At 44.2% G+C, this 18,743-nt stretch overlaps 2 protein-coding genes across 3 annotated transcripts; one reads left to right on the top strand and one right to left on the bottom strand.

Moving 5' to 3' along the window:
- Positions 1-6,092: 6,092 nt before the first annotated feature.
- LOC123045384 (uncharacterized) lies at positions 6,093-8,497 on the bottom strand. 2 transcript variants are annotated; one of them, XM_044468416.1, is made up of 4 exons: positions 7,536-8,497; positions 7,301-7,441; positions 7,122-7,198; positions 6,093-7,031 (listed from the first exon to the last, which is right to left on the bottom strand). In XM_044468416.1, the coding sequence occupies exons 1-4, from the start codon at positions 8,382-8,384 to the stop codon at positions 6,815-6,817; spliced, it is 1,284 nt and encodes a 427-aa protein (XP_044324351.1). In that variant the 5' UTR covers positions 8,385-8,497; the 3' UTR covers positions 6,093-6,814. The 2 variants fall into 2 exon arrangements, with proteins under 2 accessions (XP_044324351.1, XP_044324350.1); XM_044468415.1 differs by having other exon boundaries at positions 6,093-7,198.
- A 1,737-nt stretch (positions 8,498-10,234) lies between these two features.
- On the top strand, positions 10,235-15,663 carry LOC123045386 (RNA polymerase II C-terminal domain phosphatase-like 4). Its single transcript, XM_044468417.1, has 8 exons — positions 10,235-10,753; positions 11,755-11,828; positions 12,262-12,392; positions 12,604-12,784; positions 13,747-14,036; positions 14,302-14,490; positions 14,617-14,655; positions 15,048-15,663. Exons 1-8 carry the CDS (start codon positions 10,542-10,544, stop codon positions 15,555-15,557), a joined length of 1,626 nt encoding a protein of 541 aa, XP_044324352.1. The 5' UTR covers positions 10,235-10,541; the 3' UTR covers positions 15,558-15,663.
- Positions 15,664-18,743: the final 3,080 nt, after the last annotated feature.

Consider the following 18,743-nt stretch of genomic DNA (forward strand, 5'->3'; position numbering starts at 1 on the left):
ATCTGAGTCCATATTTAGTGCCGCATCAGTATTGATTTTAATCACACCAGGATCAGGAGGTCGCCAACCATGCCCTGGTAGTATCGAAGCATGAGCCTGTGGGATATCCAACACGGCCAAGTCCTCTCTGATGCGCCGAACCTAAGAGAAAGGATCCAGCTGATCGTTGTCATGTGTGATTCTGTTTCTTGAGTGCCATATCGTCCACATAACCGAGATCATTTGAGCCCTCTCAATATCCGAAAACTGAACATCACAAGTAATGTCCCGAGACCATGTGCTAGGGTGCAAGCGCGGCCTCCTGGTGCCAAAAAGGCCAAAGGCTTGCTCCCAAAACAGCTTTGCGTGTGAGCAATGCATTAGTGCATGCATTAAGTCCTCCTCCATCGCATGGCAGACATTGCATCCGCTTATAACTTTGATATGCCGTCGTCGAAGAGTGCATTCGTCTGGTAGAATTCCCCTCAGAACTCGCCACCAGAACACACGTACCTTCGGCAATACTTTGAGCTTCCATAACTTCTTCCACATCTGCTCGTCCGTCTGTGAGGTGTTGGTAACCGTCCCTTCATCTAGAGCAACTCGCTCGTTCCGATTCACTAGAGCACGGTACGCAGATTTGACAGAGTAGATGCCACTTCGTTCATGAGCCCAGGCTTGAAAATCATCCCCACCACCCCGCCGTAGTGGGATATTGAGAATTGCATCGACATCAGGGGCAATGAATGTGTCCCAGATTAGCTCCCGCCGCCAAGTCCAATTTTCAGTATCAATCAACTCATTTACAGTAGCCAGCGTGGTACCTCCTGGCATCACCGTTGGGGCAAGGGTGGACAAACCAGGTATCCACTGGTCGTTCCAAATAGAAATAGAACTGCCGTCTCCAACCCTCTTGATCAACCCCGTTTGGAGCGCTCCTCTTCCAGCCACTATGGCTCGCCAGATGGCCGAGGCCGACTGCGGAACAGTAGCCTCCATAAAATCAGAATTAGGGAAGTAACGTCCCTTCATAACCCGCGCACACAAAGAGTTAGGGTTTGTGATGAATCTCCATCCATGTTTGCCCAAAAGCGCAAGATTGAACAGCTGTAGATCACGAAAGCCCATACCACCATAGATTTTCGGAGTTGCAAGTTTCTCCCAGGACAGCCAATGCATCGACCGTCGATTGAGGGATCCACTCCACCAGAACTTTGCCATGCTAGCAGTTAACCCATTGCATACCTTCTTCGTCAAAAGGAAGCAACTCATGTTGAACGTCGGGATAGCTTGAATAACTGATTTAATTAGTGCCTCTCTTCCAGCGCAGGCTAGAAGCCGCTCTGCCCAACCATTCATCTTGCCTTTCGATCGGTCACTAATGTGATCGAAGGTGCCACTCGTGATCCTGCCCACCGCAGTTGGTAATCCAAGATAACGATCACTGAAGGCTTCCACCTGAATCCCTAGAACAAACTTAACAGTCTGTCTTCTGGCATTCGGTGTATTTGGTGAGAAAAAGACCGCGCTCTTCTCACGATTCACTGACTGGCCCGAGCATGTAGCATATATGAGTAAAATAGCATTAAGCCGATCAGCACTCTCCTGTGTTGCACTGATGAAGATGAGACTATCATCGGCAAAAAGCAGATGGCTCACCCACGGCGCTCGGAAGGATACCCGTATCCCCCTGTCCACAACACCGCCGCCATAGGAGTTAAGCAATGAGGTTAGCCCTTCTGCACAGAGGAGAAAAAGAAACGGTGACATAGGACAGCCCTGTCGCAGACCCCTGGAAGGATCAAAGACCGGAAGGAGCTCACCATTCACCCTAACTGTGAACCTAACTGAAGATACACACTTCATTACCAGGTTCACAAAATTAACACTGAAGCCAAGCTTGAGCATGATAGCCTGTAGATAATGCCATTCCACCCTATCGTAGGCCTTCATCATGTCGAGCTTAACGGCACACGTATAGTTCTTCCCTTTCTTCCGCCTTCTCATGGTATGAACACTTTCAAAGGCCACAACCACGTTATTAGTAATCAGACGGCCGGGAACAAAGGCGCTTTGTTCCTCACCCACCACTGTGTCCAATATCTCTTTGAACCGGTTAGAGATCATTTTGGCGGCAATTTTATACGAAACTGGACACAAGGAGATGGGACGGTACTGAGATATCCTTTGAGGGTTCCTTACCTTCGGTATGAGAGTTATGGAAGTGTCATTGAAACCAAACGATATATCTCCCCCATTCAGAAAGCCAAGAATCGCCGGCACTAGGTCTCCTTCGATAAGATCCCAGTGCCTTTGGAAAAAACCCGCAGTAAACCCGTCGACACCCGGGGCTTTGGACGGTGACATCTGAAACAGAGCTGTCCTCACCTCATCGGGCTGGAAGGGTTTATCCAGGGATGCATTCATGTCCGCTGTAACACACGTCGGTACAAAGTTCAGCAGTTCATTCATATCATTTACTCCTTGGGAAGAATATAGATCCTGATAGAATGCATGCACTTCTGCCTTGTCTTCAGCTTCAGACGCACAAACAGACCCATCTGAACGTTGAAGGTTAGCAATACGGTTCATCCTCTTTCGCTGCGCCGCCTGTGCATGGTAATATGCTGTATTTCGATCACCCTTTCTCAGCCATGGCACTCTTGATCGCTGCCGAATCCAAACCTCCTCTTGCCTCAGTGCTTCTCTAAGTTTCAACATTGTAGCCTTTTCCTCATCGGACGGTCCCCTGCCAATAGACTGACATCTTAATTTTTCCAATTTTGCTTGCAGTTTCCGAACCGTTTTCGCAAGACACCCGAACTCCTTAGCACCCCATGATCCCAACTCAGTTTGAAGGAGTTTCAAGGTGTTTTGGATACTTGCAAGCCCTTGCCCAGTATGATTCCGTCGCCATGCCTCAGCAACAACCTTGTCATACTCGACGTGGGACTGCCACACGTCCTCATACCTAAACTGTTTTGGAGGGGGCGTGGGCGGTTGCGGGCGTCGACAGGCGCGGTGGGGGCGCGGTACAGCAGCGGCAACAACGACAGCCACACGCACGCTCATACGTACGTGTACGCCCGAGATCGGGCACTACGGTGAAGGCGGCCTACGGCGTCCAAATCGAACGGGAAAAAGGGGATCCGAGGGAGGAGCTCACCCCGGTCCTTGTGGACGAGGTTAGGAGGTCGGGGGAGTCTCGGAGCAGCGGCAACGACGATGAGGCGGTGGCGGCCGTGCGGAGAAGATGAAGATGACGACGGCTACGCAGCGCCTCGGCTCAAATCGATGCCCGGAATGGACGAAGGCGGCCTTGGTGGACCTCCTGGACGTGCTCCTGAGGGATGGCGAGGACGGTAGCCGCGGTAACAAGGGCGAGATAATGGTGACCGCAGAGCTTTCGAGCTCGAAAACGAGCAGATGAGGAGTGGGGCGAAGGGGGATCCAGGGGGGGCTGGACGAGGTGGGGGCTAGGGTTTCTTTCGACGTAGTTATATGCCCAGGGAGGCGACGTGGAGGGCATCCACGGCCATGGCCGTCGTGGATGTGCGCCACGCACACCCTCTGTTCCTGTAGCGGGAGGTAGGAGAAGGTTTTGGTCGGCTGGGCCGTGTGGCCACTTATGGCCCAGTGGCACCTTAGTTTAGGTCCGTTTTACTTTTTTCCCTTTTCTTTGTATTTTCAGATCCTATTTTGTATTAGGTTGGGCCATCAAATGATTTTTGTTATATATGAAACTTGCCATACAATTACTATGTAATATTTGTGAAAGCCACAAAAAGTTTGGAGCTTAACTAAACTCATTTGAATTTTGCTTAAATACAAATGGATTAAAAAGGCTGTTCTGGGCACTGTTTTAAATAGGTTAGGGGCAACTTAATATCCTAGATAATATTGGATTATTCATGAAAAATAGTTAGTGAAATATTGCAACCCAGCGAACATTTGTGTTTTACCGTTTGCAGAATTAATAATTCGACTTTCTTTTTCAATTTGAATTTGAATTCGGTTTCAAACTAACGCGAGACTAGCAACAGTAATCGAGGTGACGTGGCATCATTAGCAGAGGTTCACTGTAGCTTAAGTATCCAGGCGTCACACTTTCTGACCATTTCTTCACCCCTCTATCCATTCAAGCTCATCAGCAATTTCAGGAAGTGACTGATCTCATGCAAAACACTCAACTTAGCAATGCTCTAGACTCATGGAGATTTTCTTGGAACCAGCAAAACGATGGATATTCTTCAATGAAAATGTATAAGCAGCTGCAATCAAAAGAGATAGCTTCACCACTTTTCAAGAGCATCTGGAGAAGTGCTGCAATGCTGAGATATAAGATTTTTGTCTGGTTGATCCTGCATGACAGAGTAAATGTCCTGTCCAGAAAGAAGTTCCATCTGCCCAATTACAATTGTGAGATTTGCAACTGCGCTTGCGAAGAAACCAGTCTTCATCTTTTCTGGGACTGCCCTTCTGCTTTGTCATGTTGGGATTCCATTGTTCCTGCCAGGGAGAGAGGCATCAACACCTTCGATGAAATAACTTTCCTGCTCAAGCATTTGCGAAAACAGTTTGCAATGAGCATAATTACCATGGGATGCTGGCACATTTGGATGCAGAGGAACTCCAAAATATTCGATGCTAAAAATCCTTCAGTGCAAGCTTGGAGAAGTCTACTCAGAGAAGCTCTCACGAAGATTGTATTGAGAACCAAAGAGAAACACAGGGAAGCTTTCAGAGGATGGATTACAGATAATCTAGCTTAATTCATTATGGATTTTCCTCCAACTGGTATTGTTTAGATGGTTTGGGTGTATTTTATTTATGTAAATAACTTTGTTTAACTTTGAATGAAAATTACCGTAGAACGATTGTTCTACGGTCTTTGGTTCAAAAAAGAATCCTTAGGATTTTTCTTCTGTGTTGGTTGTTTGATTCATAGGATTAAATCCTACATAATTTCTTTCTAAGGATTTCTTTATACTAATTCCCATATGATTTCTAGCTTCCGCTCAAACCTTTTTGAAAGAATCATTTGTTTTTCTTGTGATGCAATCAAACAATCCAGAATCATGTAGGATTGACATGGCCATGACATTGCAATCCTATGTTTTTCTTTTTCCCGTATTTTTAGAATCATGCGAATCAAAGAGCACTTACTAAGGATTAAGGAATAGGGACTGCATTTTGAATCCCGTGTAAGATCAATCAACAGTCATTGTGCACCGGGAAAAAAAGTCATTGTGCAGAGCATGGCGATACATTTCTCAGCTTCTGCAGAATTATGAACTTTTCCGATGTTTAAAAGCCACACCAAATATATGCCTAAGGCTGAGAAAAAAAATAGCTAGGCACATCTAAATTAGTCAAGAACAACACCTTCTCTGCATTAGCATTACCGCCAGAGAATCACTATGATTGCAAGAACATCAACCTAAGGAAAAGCTGCCACAGGGAGGTTGGATGCCTTATGCACAGGCTGAGGCACTCGTTTGTTGTAAAAACACTTAAGCTCTGCTTGGGTTGGGACTTGGGAGTATCTTTTCTGTGTGTTTCCGGTATTTGGGGAGCACACAAAAATCACTCAATCCAATTCCAAGAAGGGCCAGAAGAGTGTCAAAATAATTTAGTTCAACAATCAACATGCATTATCAGCAAAGAAGCACAAGGAAAACCACAAAAAGCATGACCAGTGTTCAAGGAAATTCCAGAGTGTGATAAGCAATGTATGCACAAAGTCCATCTTAGATTGGGAGCATGCAGATGCATAGCCTTGAATAAAATCATTCATGTGTGAGAAACTCAAAAAATGGTAGAGCCAAAAATATCAAAGAGATCGATGGATGATAACAGTACAAATAATGTAAGGTACCTATTACAGGTAAGAACTAAACCAAAAGGAGATGCTTTTACAAAATCTCAGTGGTAAAGATATTGTCCTATAGCTTACAAGCTTGACGCTGATAAGGTTAAAGTATCAGGCACAATGACAAGGAAAGCACAAAAATAAATTCAACTACTACCTCCGTAACTAAATATAAGACATTTGTATTTCGTTACAGAGGTAGTAGTACAAAATAAGTTTCAGGTATTCACATGCAACAATCTTCACAGTGAAACCATTACACTCAGCCTAAATCAATTACTACAATAAGTCTTGCCAGCAGCTTCACATGCAACAATCTTCACAGTGAAACCATTACACTCAGTCTAAATCAATGACTACAACTCCACATTCAGAAAATTAACTTTAACTAAAGATAAGACAAGCGAAACTAGTCACAACATAAGTACTCCCGTTCACTTTTGTAAGTCATTTCAGACAACTGAAAATAGGCTACTTTGCATGCTGTCTGAAATTCTTCAGCGCCTTATCTTGTGAACAGAGGGAGTAGTAAACTTCTGCAACATGAAACCTCAAAATTCCGCCCAAATCATAGTCTAGAATCTAGAGTCTGAAGTCAACTGAGCATAACCAAAAGGCCAGCCAGCGCATCAGGGATGGCGATTATTTTCAGAACTATCATACCACAAGAACTCCTGCCAGCAGCGCCACGCGCAACAATCTTCACAGTCAAACCATTCAACTCAACCTAAATCGAAGTCTACAACTCCACATGCAGAAAATTAACTAAATACTTATAAGACAAGAGATACTAGCCACCTCATTAATAGTAAACTTTTTCAACATGAAACCTTAAATTCCGGTCAAAATGAGTCTGGAATCTAGAGCCAAAACTCAATTGAACATAACCAAAAGGCCAGCCGGCGCATCATGGATGGCGATTATCTTGAGTGAAACCTCAACAAGTAAACATTCAGAGTTCGTTTAGTGCCCCAAGATGTTGATGCCACCGTCAAAGGGGTCGGATAGAGCATTCACACCTTCTGTGGTGAAGTCCTTGCGTTGTTTCATACCCTCAAACACGACCTCGGCTTCCAGGGAGGCCATGTTGCTTTGGCTGAGCAGATTTTGCTGCTCCGTAACCCATTTTGGAACGTCACACATCTCGGACTGAATCCTCATGAACTGCAGCACATGTGCTCTAGCAAGGAGAAAACATGCAAATTCAAGCATGCCAGGGTTGTGTTGTTCGCATTCCAGTATAACGCTCTTGAGATATCTCGCAACACACCTGATGGGATAACGCTTCTGGTTGTAGTCAGAGACAGTGGTGTAATCCTTGTCTGCACCTGACCTGTAATCCGAGGACTGCACAAAGTGATGAATCAGTGGAAGGTCTGATCAACTAAATTTGACAGCTATAGTGAACAAGAAACAAAGCAATGGAACAGTTCAAGTTCTGGAAATTACCTGGAAATGCAAAGTCTCCAAGCAGGGAAAGCTGTCGAGTAAGCTCATCACCTTCTCCATGTCCTTCTTGCTTGAGAACTTCACACTGATAGCCAGGATCTTCACGCTATGGATCGGGGCACGCAGACCCTTGTTGACGCCCTGCAGTGTATGAGCGAAAAATCCCATCTAGTCACTTTGCTGAACTTGCTCTACTCAAGATACTTGCTGACGGTAACAGAAATACGCAAAATACCTGCGGCGCACGCTCGCCGTGGAACAAATGCGGGATGCTGACCACGGCATAGCCAAAAGCAGTAAGCTTTGGCGCACCAGTGATGGTAATGGCTGCATTCAGACGCATATTGCCGAGAAGGCGCTCCAGACAAGGGGCATCCTCCACGGTGATCTCGTCGAGCTGCTTGTAGTGCCACACACCGAGCAGAACGAGACTGCGGCAAGAAGAGACGCGGATGCGCTGAAGGCCGTGGACGTGCTTGAGCACGAGGCTGCGCAGCGCGGGGCAGCCGGAGAGTACGCTCTGAAGAGCAGCCTCGGAAATGCAGGTTTCCGACAAGGTGAGCTCGGTGAGGGCGGCGGCGGCGGCGGCTGAGGCCCCGGCGTCGGAGAGGTGGCACCTGCCAAGGGCGAGGACCTGGAGGGTTGGGCAGCCGAGAAGGGGGTCGGCGAGCGCGTCGTGGCACCACTCGGGCGAGAAGCAGAGGGAGACCTCGCGGACGCACTTGGCGGCGAGCTGCCGGAACCAGGCCTCGGCCGCGGGGACGCGGCCGCGGAAGGAGGTCCGGGAGAGGCGGAAGAGCGCGACGGGGCCGGGGTGGGAGGCTAGGGCGCGGGTGACGACGTCGGCGCGCGCCGTCCAGGGCTGGATCAAGGAGACATTGCCACGTGCGGGGACGGGGAGCTCGAGGTCGTCGAGGCGGAGGGGGGTCGCGAGCCACGCGTCGCGGAAGCGCGTGGAAAGGACGACGGTGCGGGCCGCCTCTGCGGTACCGAGGCGGGAGAGGATGTCTGAGAGGAGTACTTCCGGTAGCTCGTTGATGCGGTCGTCGCTGGCGTTGCGCGGTCGCGAGAGGGGCCCCGCCATCTCGCCGGCGTTCGCCGCGGCGCGGTACCTGGGGTTTTTAGAGAGAGAGAGAGAGAGAGAGCGCAGGTGTTGCCGCTCGGGCGGTGCTTGCGGTGGTGGTGGTGGATCGGATATTTTGGTGCTTCCATAGTCCATATAGCTTGCTTGGTGGCACCATGCTCCCTTCTCATAAAGTTCAATTTTATAAGTTTTAAAATCGTTCAAAAAAATTTGTGGACATTCACAAGATATGTGTCTATAATCCCTGAACATAATACCAAAATTCAAAATAAAAGACAAATCCAACATAAATAGTGTTGCCAAAAAACAAAAGTCAAATGATACTATTCACATATGGATTTGCCTTTTTCTTTCTCCGCGTCTCTTTTTTGGATTTGAATTTTTAGGGATGATAAGCACATATCTTGTAAACATCCACAAATATTTAGAAACTAAAATTTTAAAATTTGAGTTTTGTGAGACGAGAGTGTTGTAGCACATAATCCATGGAAGAAGATGTTTTCATGCATTGTTGCACAAAGTCATTGAAAAGGGATTTCATAACATGTCGCAGAAAAACTCATGATTGGATTTTCCTTGAGTTACAGTTCTTCATAATATGAATTTGTAAACAAGTACCCAAGGGGCGTTCATGTTCCTAGCAAACACAACAGAACATTTCATTTATATTTGTCTCTGTTCAACAAAAAAATATACATATTTTTATAAATATTTAGCTCATTTAATTACTAACCCAACTTTGAAATTTTCAAGTTCAATCCACAAACTTCTTGGCTCAACTCAGAGATCCAACAAATTAAATGATTGTCACTTAAATTCCTCAACCAACCTCGCGCTATAATAACATGTTCCTATCCCTACTTTTGTGATGTTTAGAATTTTGTAGTATTACAAAGTTGTCAATTCTTATAGGATAACGAAAAATACTTCATTGCAAAGTAAGTTGGAGCGAGTTATCCAATAAAATATCGATGAGATATGTTCAACACTAACATAACCTACGTCAACTCGGACTAGCCCATGTGGCACTTATTTATCTTTGTCTTACACACATTGATCTCACAACTTGTAAATGACATGTGTAACCTTTTAGATGCCCATGTTCTGTAGAAGATAGTATGCATTTGTTGGTAACATTTGAGAAAAAATCAAGTCACAACTCCAGTCAAGCACATTTGTTGTTGTTGCTGTTGATTGGGGGGGGGGGGGTCACAATCCCGAGACGTTCACGACTAACTTGACATCCTTTCCAGATTTCTCTTTCTCGATGTTAGTTCGAGTCGTATTAGATTTCTTCGTCTCGACTCAAGAGCTCCCTAGACTCTTTTTAGGACCACTTGGACATTCAAGAGTGAGTGAATATGTGATATGCTCCTGGGACCTTATATAGGAGAGGTTGCCTTGATAAATGACCAAAACTACATGTATTGATGGTAAGTAGTATGAGGGATAGGATGATAAAGCTAGGTCAACGAGTTCATTACTAGCCAAATGTCAGGCATCCATGATATATGGTGCACATTCATTTTTATCAATCCATGAATGGGTTTTTGGCTAGTTGGACCTCTTTCAAACTTGTGTCTATTTGCTTCTTGCCTTCTATGTCGACTTAGGTCCATTTTTTCCTTCTCCGTTGACTTGTTGACAATGACATTCTGGATGAACTTTCATTGACCGAATCGAGTCGTTGACAGAGTTGGTTTCCTGTTGAGTACCTTAAGGGTTGTTCATTGTGTTGGAAGACAATTTGTACTTATTAAAAATAGTTTCAAAAAAGTAGAGAAACAAAATTGAAATGGAAAGGACAGTTTTTGAAAAATAGACAAATGTGTGTGTGTGGGTGTGTCATGGGCACATTAACCACACCCGGAGTCACAACGCTGCCGTCGCCTCGGTCACGCGCCGCCGCCCCGCTTCTCCCCGCCGTCCCTCCCTCCCCAGCCTGCGTCGTTACCATTGCCGTCCCTTCTCCTTTCTCCTCACCTCCTCCGTTCCTCCCCTGCCATCGGTGGGGTCGCTGCCGCCATCCTTCCCACCGCCGCCGTCTCCGTCCTGCTGCCCCGACCTCACCCAGAACCCTAGCTCGCCCTAGGCCGTGTTTCCGCTGCCGATTGGTCCATCCGTGAGTTGTTTGCTCCCGTTTCCGCGTCGTCGTCTATGAGTCTAGCAGCCGAATCGCCGTCGCCGTCCCCGTCGTCGTCGAGCGGCAGCGACGATTTCGCTGCGCTCCTAGACGCGGAGCTGGATCTCGCCTCTGCCGTCGACTCCGCCTCTGCGGGCGACCCCTCCACATCACCCACAAGCAGCGATGACAAAGAGGACGACGATGAAGACGCGGTGGCCGATGTAGAAACCGTGGAGCAGAGCAGGCAAGTGATTTGTAATCCCCACCGCGAATATGATTGTTGGGCTTGGTTGCTTTGGCTGTGCGGTCACAAGCATGTATTCCACGGTTCTAGTGTTGAATGTGCAGCCTCAGTGTAGTCATTAGCAGGTTTGGTCCTATTTTATCCGAGCGGCGCGGTAGATTCGGTCAGATAGATGCTTGGGGGTCGAGGTTTCTGTTCTGCTTGCAATGTCGTGACAGCTGGATTCGTGCATATGCGTGCAACATTTGACGGGATAGGAGATTTTTCTTATCTAGGGTTTGTTGGTGTTAAAACCGGTTGTTTACTTAGCAAGTCAGCAGTGAGTGCTTCACTTGATTATGTTTAAAAGTATTCCGCTTATTTGAGAATGTGAATTTGATCATTACAACATATTCAGTTAGATTACTCTGTGCCTTACAGTTCACATGGAAAATGTGAAGTTACCCTATTCTGCTGTGGTATGCCAATTTGTTTTTATATTCTTATAAGCTGTTAAGCCTAGCTTCATTCTCACGTTAAGCTTAAGTTAGGACAAGCCATGTTAGAATGTTTCGTGGCTTATATAAGCTGCTGAATTGCTGAAGCTTAGGATTGGCCGATCAGTTACAGGCACTCCATTTGCATGTTGGGGTGCGGAAGCAAGGTTGGTTTAGTCGCCATCATTTGCTGTTCTCTTCTATATCCATCCCGAATGTGTTACATCATCGATTCACAGCAGAATAGTTACATCATCGACCAGGCACAGTAATATGGAGATAACTGGCAATATAAAAAATCATCCCTTCATGAAACCACTGCATGAAATAGTTTAGATGCAGTGACTTTTTTGGGGCAGTGAGAGAGTGTAGTTGTTGATGAAGCATCGTAATACTACTTGGTTAAAAGAGGGAACATGAGGGAAGAATATGGGATAATGCTGTGTTGAGAAAGATCATGATTTGTTTGTAGATTCTGTACTACAGATCTGAAGTATCTGATTGCTGACCCCATGAAAAATGCAGTGCCAAAAGGCGTAAAGTGAAGGTGCAATACCAAGATCGAGAAACGGCAATAAGGCCTGACGAAGATTCCATTGGTATGTTTGTTAGTCTCATTTTTCAAAGCATTAACCATTAGCAGCTCAAGGTTCTGCAAAATAATTTAGCACTTCAAGGGGACATTATTGTGCAATGTGCACTAATTTTTGATAGTTCTAAAGACTTAAGTTATTTCCTTCATTTGGATCATAAAAGATGCACATTGCTATTCAGGTTAATAGCAGAATCTGGCTATCCTTATTTGTAGATGTATGTTCATCTATTGATCTATCATATGTATGAAACACAAACAATTATCCATGTCATGTATGTAGACCCACTTTCAATTTATCCAGTTGCCTAGAAGTGCAGTATGTTTAAAAGCAGTCTTTTCGAAGTTTTCTTTGCTTCAGTTCAATAGATCATAATATTGAATCATTGACATTCACAAGTGTGTCAGATATGTGAATTATTGGATATATGTTGTGGCAGGTTCATCTGAAGATGCTCAAATCAAGATATGTCCTCCACATCCTGGATATTTTGGTGGACTTTGCTTTAGGTGTGGGAAAAGACAAGACGAGGAAGATGTTCCAGGGGTTGCTTTTGGTTATGTCCACAAGGTACATAGACGTGTGACCTTCTCTTCTCACTAACATGAGAGGTGTAACAGAGTCCCTTTACTGAATTTACCTTCTCATAGGGCCCATTTTCTAATATTAGCATTGTATCTCCACCACATCATCAGATATTTGATTTGTTTTTTCTGTTTCCAGTTGTGCTTGCACAGTGCCTTCCATATGTTTTTCTGAATACTGGGCTATTTATATGCAGGGTTTGAGGCTAGGTACATCAGAAATTGACAGATTGCGTGGATCTGATTTGAAGAATTTGCTGCGTGAAAGAAAACTGATACTTATTTTAGACTTGGACCATACACTTATCAACTCGACAAAACTCCATGATATTTCTGCTGCTGAAAATAACCTGGGAATTCAGACTGCTGCATCAAAAGGTAAGTTGTATCTATTTTTATTTAAGTTTTAAGAACTTTTAGCTATTTCTGTACACAGTGTGGCACTACCTTTGGTCCACAATATATGTAACTGAATCCGTCAATTTCTCTCTTCACCTTTAATATATTTGAAATTATTTAAACTCCATAGGGAAATGATAATAGACTTTTAACTACTTTCACCACAGTTTAAGTTTGCAAAAACCAACATCCATGTTCCAAACTAGTTGTAGTATTTGCAGAAAAATGGCCAAAAGAAGTATATATATATATATATATATATATATATATATATATATATATATATTGCTGGTTTTTGTAGCTGGAGTTAGCATAATTTTGTGAGAAAAAGCGTTGTGGACGCATTAGGGAAGGTATATCAGCGTCAAGCTTGGCAAGATACTAGCAGCAGCCGTGTCGTAGTATCCTATTTAGAGTCCCTAGTATCATAGGCAGAGTCCTAAACAGATTTGGCATTGTGTCCCTTAATAAGTCATATGTAACCGAGTTGTACTAGGAGAGTCAGTTTGCTGCCCATCCTGATTGCATAAGGGTGGCTATTATATAAGTCCAGTCCCTGTAATCTGTTTGGTGTGCAATAAGAAAACTTCAAACCCCAAACAAATTTCAGAGCCTGTAAGCTTTGGCTGGGACAAACCAAACAGAAACTTGAATGGCGATTTTACAGCTGCCCCTCTGCCCTTTGCAATCGAAACATGTTCCCGGTATCGTCTTGTAACTCTCCTAACCCAGTTTCGAAGGCCATTGCAAGAGGGTAGATTTAACTTTGCCATAGTTTGCCACACTATTTTTGCCAAACTTGCCCCAAAGCTTTTATATGATGGAAGTAACAGTCTTGTAATACTGGTTCTATTGTATGCAGACTTCTGTTGTACACAGTTATTTTCTTCCACCTAGTGTATCCAGACTTCTACAGTTAACCACTAACATGCCCTATGCAGACGATCCAAATGGAAGCTTGTTCACATTAGAAGGAATGCAGATGCTTACAAAGTTGAGACCCTTTGTCCGTAAATTTCTAAAAGAAGCAAGCAATATGTTTGAGATGTATATATACACCATGGGCGACAAGGCTTATGCAATTGAAATAGCAAAGCTTCTTGACCCTCGTAATGTCTATTTTAATTCCAAAGTGATTTCAAACTCTGACTGCACACAGCGACACCAGAAAGGTCTTGATATGGTTCTTGGAGCTGAAAGTGTTGCCGTGATTCTTGATGATACTGAGTATGTAAGTGCTTTTCTTTGGTGAGCATGTTTGGCACACACTGTTTTCAGTACTTATCATTGGACATGAGTTTATTGCTCAAGGTATGTTATTGGGTTTTATACTTTAGTCACTATGCCTTTCTGGGCAGTGATAATGCTTCAATGTCCAAGGCGCTGCTTTTTTTCTTAACCCTTGTGGTTTTGATGTTTCCTGTTTTAGTAGATTTGTCCATCACCCTTTTGTATCAGCACAATGTGTCTAGCCTAAATGGTACTATTTGTTTCAGGTCTGGCAGAAGCATAAAGAAAACCTAATACTGATGGAGAGATATCATTACTTTGCTTCGAGCTGTCGCCAGTTTGGTTTTAGCGTCAAATCTCTGTCAGAGTTGATGCAAGATGAAAGGGGGAGTGATGGTGCTTTGGCCACTATCTTAGATGTTCTGAAGCGTATACACACGATTTTCTTTGACTCGGTTGTTTACTTAAGTACATGTTTTTACCACAAATTATTGTCCTGCTGCCTTTCTGCTGCTGTGCATAAACTTGACTCTAGTAAGCACTGATGTTTTTACCTAATCAATTGTCCTGCACTTCTGTAGGCTGTTGAAACTGCTCTTTCTTCACGGGATGTAAGACAGGTACGCTTCCAGACTTAAGCTGGAAGTCATGTGTATTTTATGCGTCGGCCAACAGAAGTTATTTGTATTTTATGCACCTTGCTTGAGTGGCTTGGCCGTCATCCATGTTGCTTAGCACTGCACCTTTTGCCATCACCATTTTGTGGAATGTGGGCAACCCTACCCAATTCTTACTTGTAAAGCTACTTTTGATGGATATATGATCCAGTGGTGATGAAAACGATAACGAAAAAAAAACAAGCAAATTCAGTTATGTAGAATTACAGATAAGTTCTGAAATCACTATGAACTAGAGGTCACTAACTAAATCCTTTATAGTGTAGCCTATTGTGCTTCATACATTTCCGCAGTCACTTGCTGTTTCATGTGTGCTTGAATACCCTGTTCTGTAGGTAATCAAGAGGGTACGGCAAGAAGTACTGCAAGGCTGCAAATTAGTCTTCAGTCGGGTGTTCCCGTCCAGTTCTCGCCCACAGGATCAGTTTATCTGGAAGATGGCCGAGCAGCTGGGAGCCATTTGTTCCGCGGACGTGGATTCCACTATCACCCATGTTGTCGCTGTGGATGTTGGAACTGATAAGGCCCGTTGGGCAGTTAAGAACAACAAGATCCTGGTCCACCCCCGCTGGATTGAAGCCTCAAATTTCCGGTGGCACCGGCAGCAGGAGGAAGATTTTCCCGTGAAGGTGAAGAAGAATGAAAAGGACAAGGAAAATGATGTTGCTGCTGCCACTGGTCCAGCGAATGAAAAGGATAAAGAAGATGATGTTGTTGCTGTTGTCACTGATCCAGCGAATGAAAAGGATAAAGACGATGTTGCTCCTGCTGCGACTGATCCAGCGAATGAACAGGATAAAAAAAACGATGTTGCTGCTGCTGTCACTGATTCAATGAACTCATAAGATACACAGAATTGGTTAAGTGCACGTTTTAAGGGGATTAATTAAACTTTTGTGACATGTACCGTAGGTACGAGCAGTGGAACAGAAAGCTCAGCATTTTTGGATATGGTTTCGCTGATCCTTTCTGTTAATTTTGGTACTTGCGAACTTCGGCAGCTGGTCTGAAAGCTCAATGGGCCTCAGATCAGAGCATCTCTAATAGGTGCCCTGTTTTAGGGCACCAAAAACGCATCTCCAATAGATGTCTCGTAAAGTAGTGCATTAGTGCTCCAACAGCTGCCCCAGCCGCATCATAGATGCATACATATTGCAACCAAATATTCAAATAATAACTTGTCTAAAATCAATCCAAAACAACAATAATAATAATTTCATCAATCCATGACATCAAATTATTACATAATTCATCAAACTCACAACATCAAATGCAACACAAATACAACAGAGTTTAACACTCAATACAATAAAGTTCATCCACAATACAAAAAACATAGAGATGAAAGTAGGAGCGTTGTTTGCCATGCCAACCACTCCATGCCATCTTTTTGAAGATCATTATAAGTATCAGACTCTCTAATGTCATGGTACACCTGAATAAAGCGTTGAATTCGGTCTTGCCTTCTGGTTGGTCGCACTGGTTTTCCCATGAGGTGATAGAAGGTGTAATTCAAATTTTGTCCATGCTCGTTCTCATTGATCATGTTGTCATGCAAGCTGTAATGATGTATCAAAAGTTCAGACGAGGATCCCCTGACGTGGGTTGTCCTGCCATTGAGAGACTGACACATGGATCCCACCAAGCATGGGCCCACGTGTCAGCGACCGAAAGGCAGTGAAAGTCAGGGTTGGCTATGTCAGAGGATCCGTGTCCCAAAAGTTCCCTTGATCCCAAAACCTAACCGGTACTCACACAATACTCCCTCCGTTCCTTGATATAGGGTGTATAGTTTTCTTGCACGAATATTAACGCACGGGCTGGGAGGGGAGATTTCGTTGGTTTTGGACGTAAAAGCCCCTGGTGCAAACACGTGAGACTAGAGAGAAAAATAGGAAAATCACGATCCTCTCTATCCCAGGCAGTTTACTTCCTTATTTAGCCTAACAAATCCCACAATATCCTCTCTCACTTGTTCTCCCCTCAGTACGTGTAATCTTCTCTTTCCAAATAAACCTACAGCGCATGCACAACATGCATATACGAGATGGGGATTTGCCATCTTTTTTTCTAGGAAGGTCATGCGTGGGTTGTAGCTTATGGAGGGGTAAAAGTGTCAACTAAAGGAATACACCTTATAATATGAACTTTTCCACAAAAAACTATACACCATATATCAAGGAACGGAGGGAGTAGCAGATTAGGATTTCGAAATCCCAAAAGCCCTCTGTGCGTCTTTCCTAGCCGCCGCTTGAGCATTATGAAAGTAGAGTTCTTTTCTTACCTTGGGGGCTTGCAATTGGCTTCAAAAAAGTATCCAAAGTTATATGTACATCCATTTACTTGGAAGTTCACCGGTGGTGGTTCTCCATTGGCTAACTTAGTAAAGGGAGGTGATCGGTGGAGCACATTGATGTCATTGCAAGATCTAGCCAGCCCAAAATATGCATGTCAATCCATGTCTTCTGATCGGCCACCGCCTCAAGAATGATAGTGGCATCCTTCTTGTGTCCTTTGAACTCCCCATGCCATGTTGCTGAGCAGTTCTTCCACTTTCAGTGTATGCAAGCAATGGAGCCAAGCATATCTGAAACCCACAGGCTTTTTTCATCTCAAAAAGCCTTGCCCTGTCCTAAGCATGGGCGTGATCTCAAATACTCTAGACCAACCACTTCTACCATGGCCTTTGTAAAAAATTTGACGAAAAAGATTGAAATGCTTTCTCCCATTGTGAACAAGCACAAAGGTTGTGGAGGAGCAACTCCACCTTGCTGCTACAATGTGTACAACACAAGTGTTGAAGGAATAGCTTCAACGTGTTGTGCTAGATATCGCTCTAGAGGCGAATGTAGGCTGATAGGGCAGCAAGAGTTCAGTCCAGAACTCCTAGGGCACAAGATCTACTCCAAGATCTTAGATAAGAACAACAAGTTCTATTATAGGTAGGGGTACATAGTCTGCATACAAAGTAGAGGCGAGGACCTCTATTTATAGGGCTTTGGGAAGCCTTCACATACTTCTACTTATAGCTGGAATACTCTAGAAACATTATTTAAGGTTCACCATTCTACTCATAGCTACTCACAACTAGAAGACTCTAGAAAACAGTAGGTAGGATAAAGAAAAGAAAAGAAATACTAGACCACAACAAAAGTATCTAGAAGTAGCCAAACAGATTTGACATATGATTATATTTTCATGTTCCTCATCTATTGTTCCTCATCATTCTCCCCTGGTTGTTTGGAACTCACCCTCGAGTTATCTTCATAGAGCACTTCTTATGGATGGTAGAGAGTCAAGTACGCAACATTGAAAGTGTTGGAGATACCCATATCGATTGAAAGATCTATCACATAAGCATTATCATTTATCTTCCTCACGATAGAGAAGGGCCCATACCTTCGCTGCCTAAATTTCCCTTTAACACCTAAAGGCAGCCTCTCTTTTCGGAGGTAGACCATCACCTTATCACCGACTTGGAACGATTTTGGCCTCCTTTTGCAATCAACAAGTTGTTTATATTTCTGATTTTGTGCTTCCAAAGCGCCGCGAATCTTTTCAAATAACTCGGTGTAATTATCAGCAAAGGACAATGCTGATTTTGAGTTTCCCCTTGATGGCAGCTTCACCAGGTCCACCACATGTGTTGGAACTTTAGTGTAGAAAAAGGCTCCCTCCTGTGGATCTATGCTTGGAGTTATTGTAGGAGAACTCTGCAAGAGATAAAGCCAAATCCCATTGCCCCTTTCTTTCTCCACAAATGCAACAGATCAGATTACCCAAAACCTTATTCACCACTTCCGTTTGTCCATCTGTTTGTGGATGAGCAGTGCTAGAAAATTTCAATTCAGTGTTGAATTGCTTCCACAAAGTGAGCCAAAATGCAGCAAGAAACTTGCTATAACGGTCTGAGACAATGGACCTTGGAACTCCATGAAGTCTGATCACTTCTCAAAAGAATAGGTTTGCCACATGATGAGCATCCGTTGTCTTGCGGCATGGGATGAAATGAGCCATCTTAGAGAATCTAT

This window comes from Triticum aestivum, chromosome 2B, assembly GCF_018294505.1.
Source record: "Triticum aestivum cultivar Chinese Spring chromosome 2B, IWGSC CS RefSeq v2.1, whole genome shotgun sequence".
Taxonomy (NCBI): domain Eukaryota; kingdom Viridiplantae; phylum Streptophyta; class Magnoliopsida; order Poales; family Poaceae; genus Triticum; species Triticum aestivum.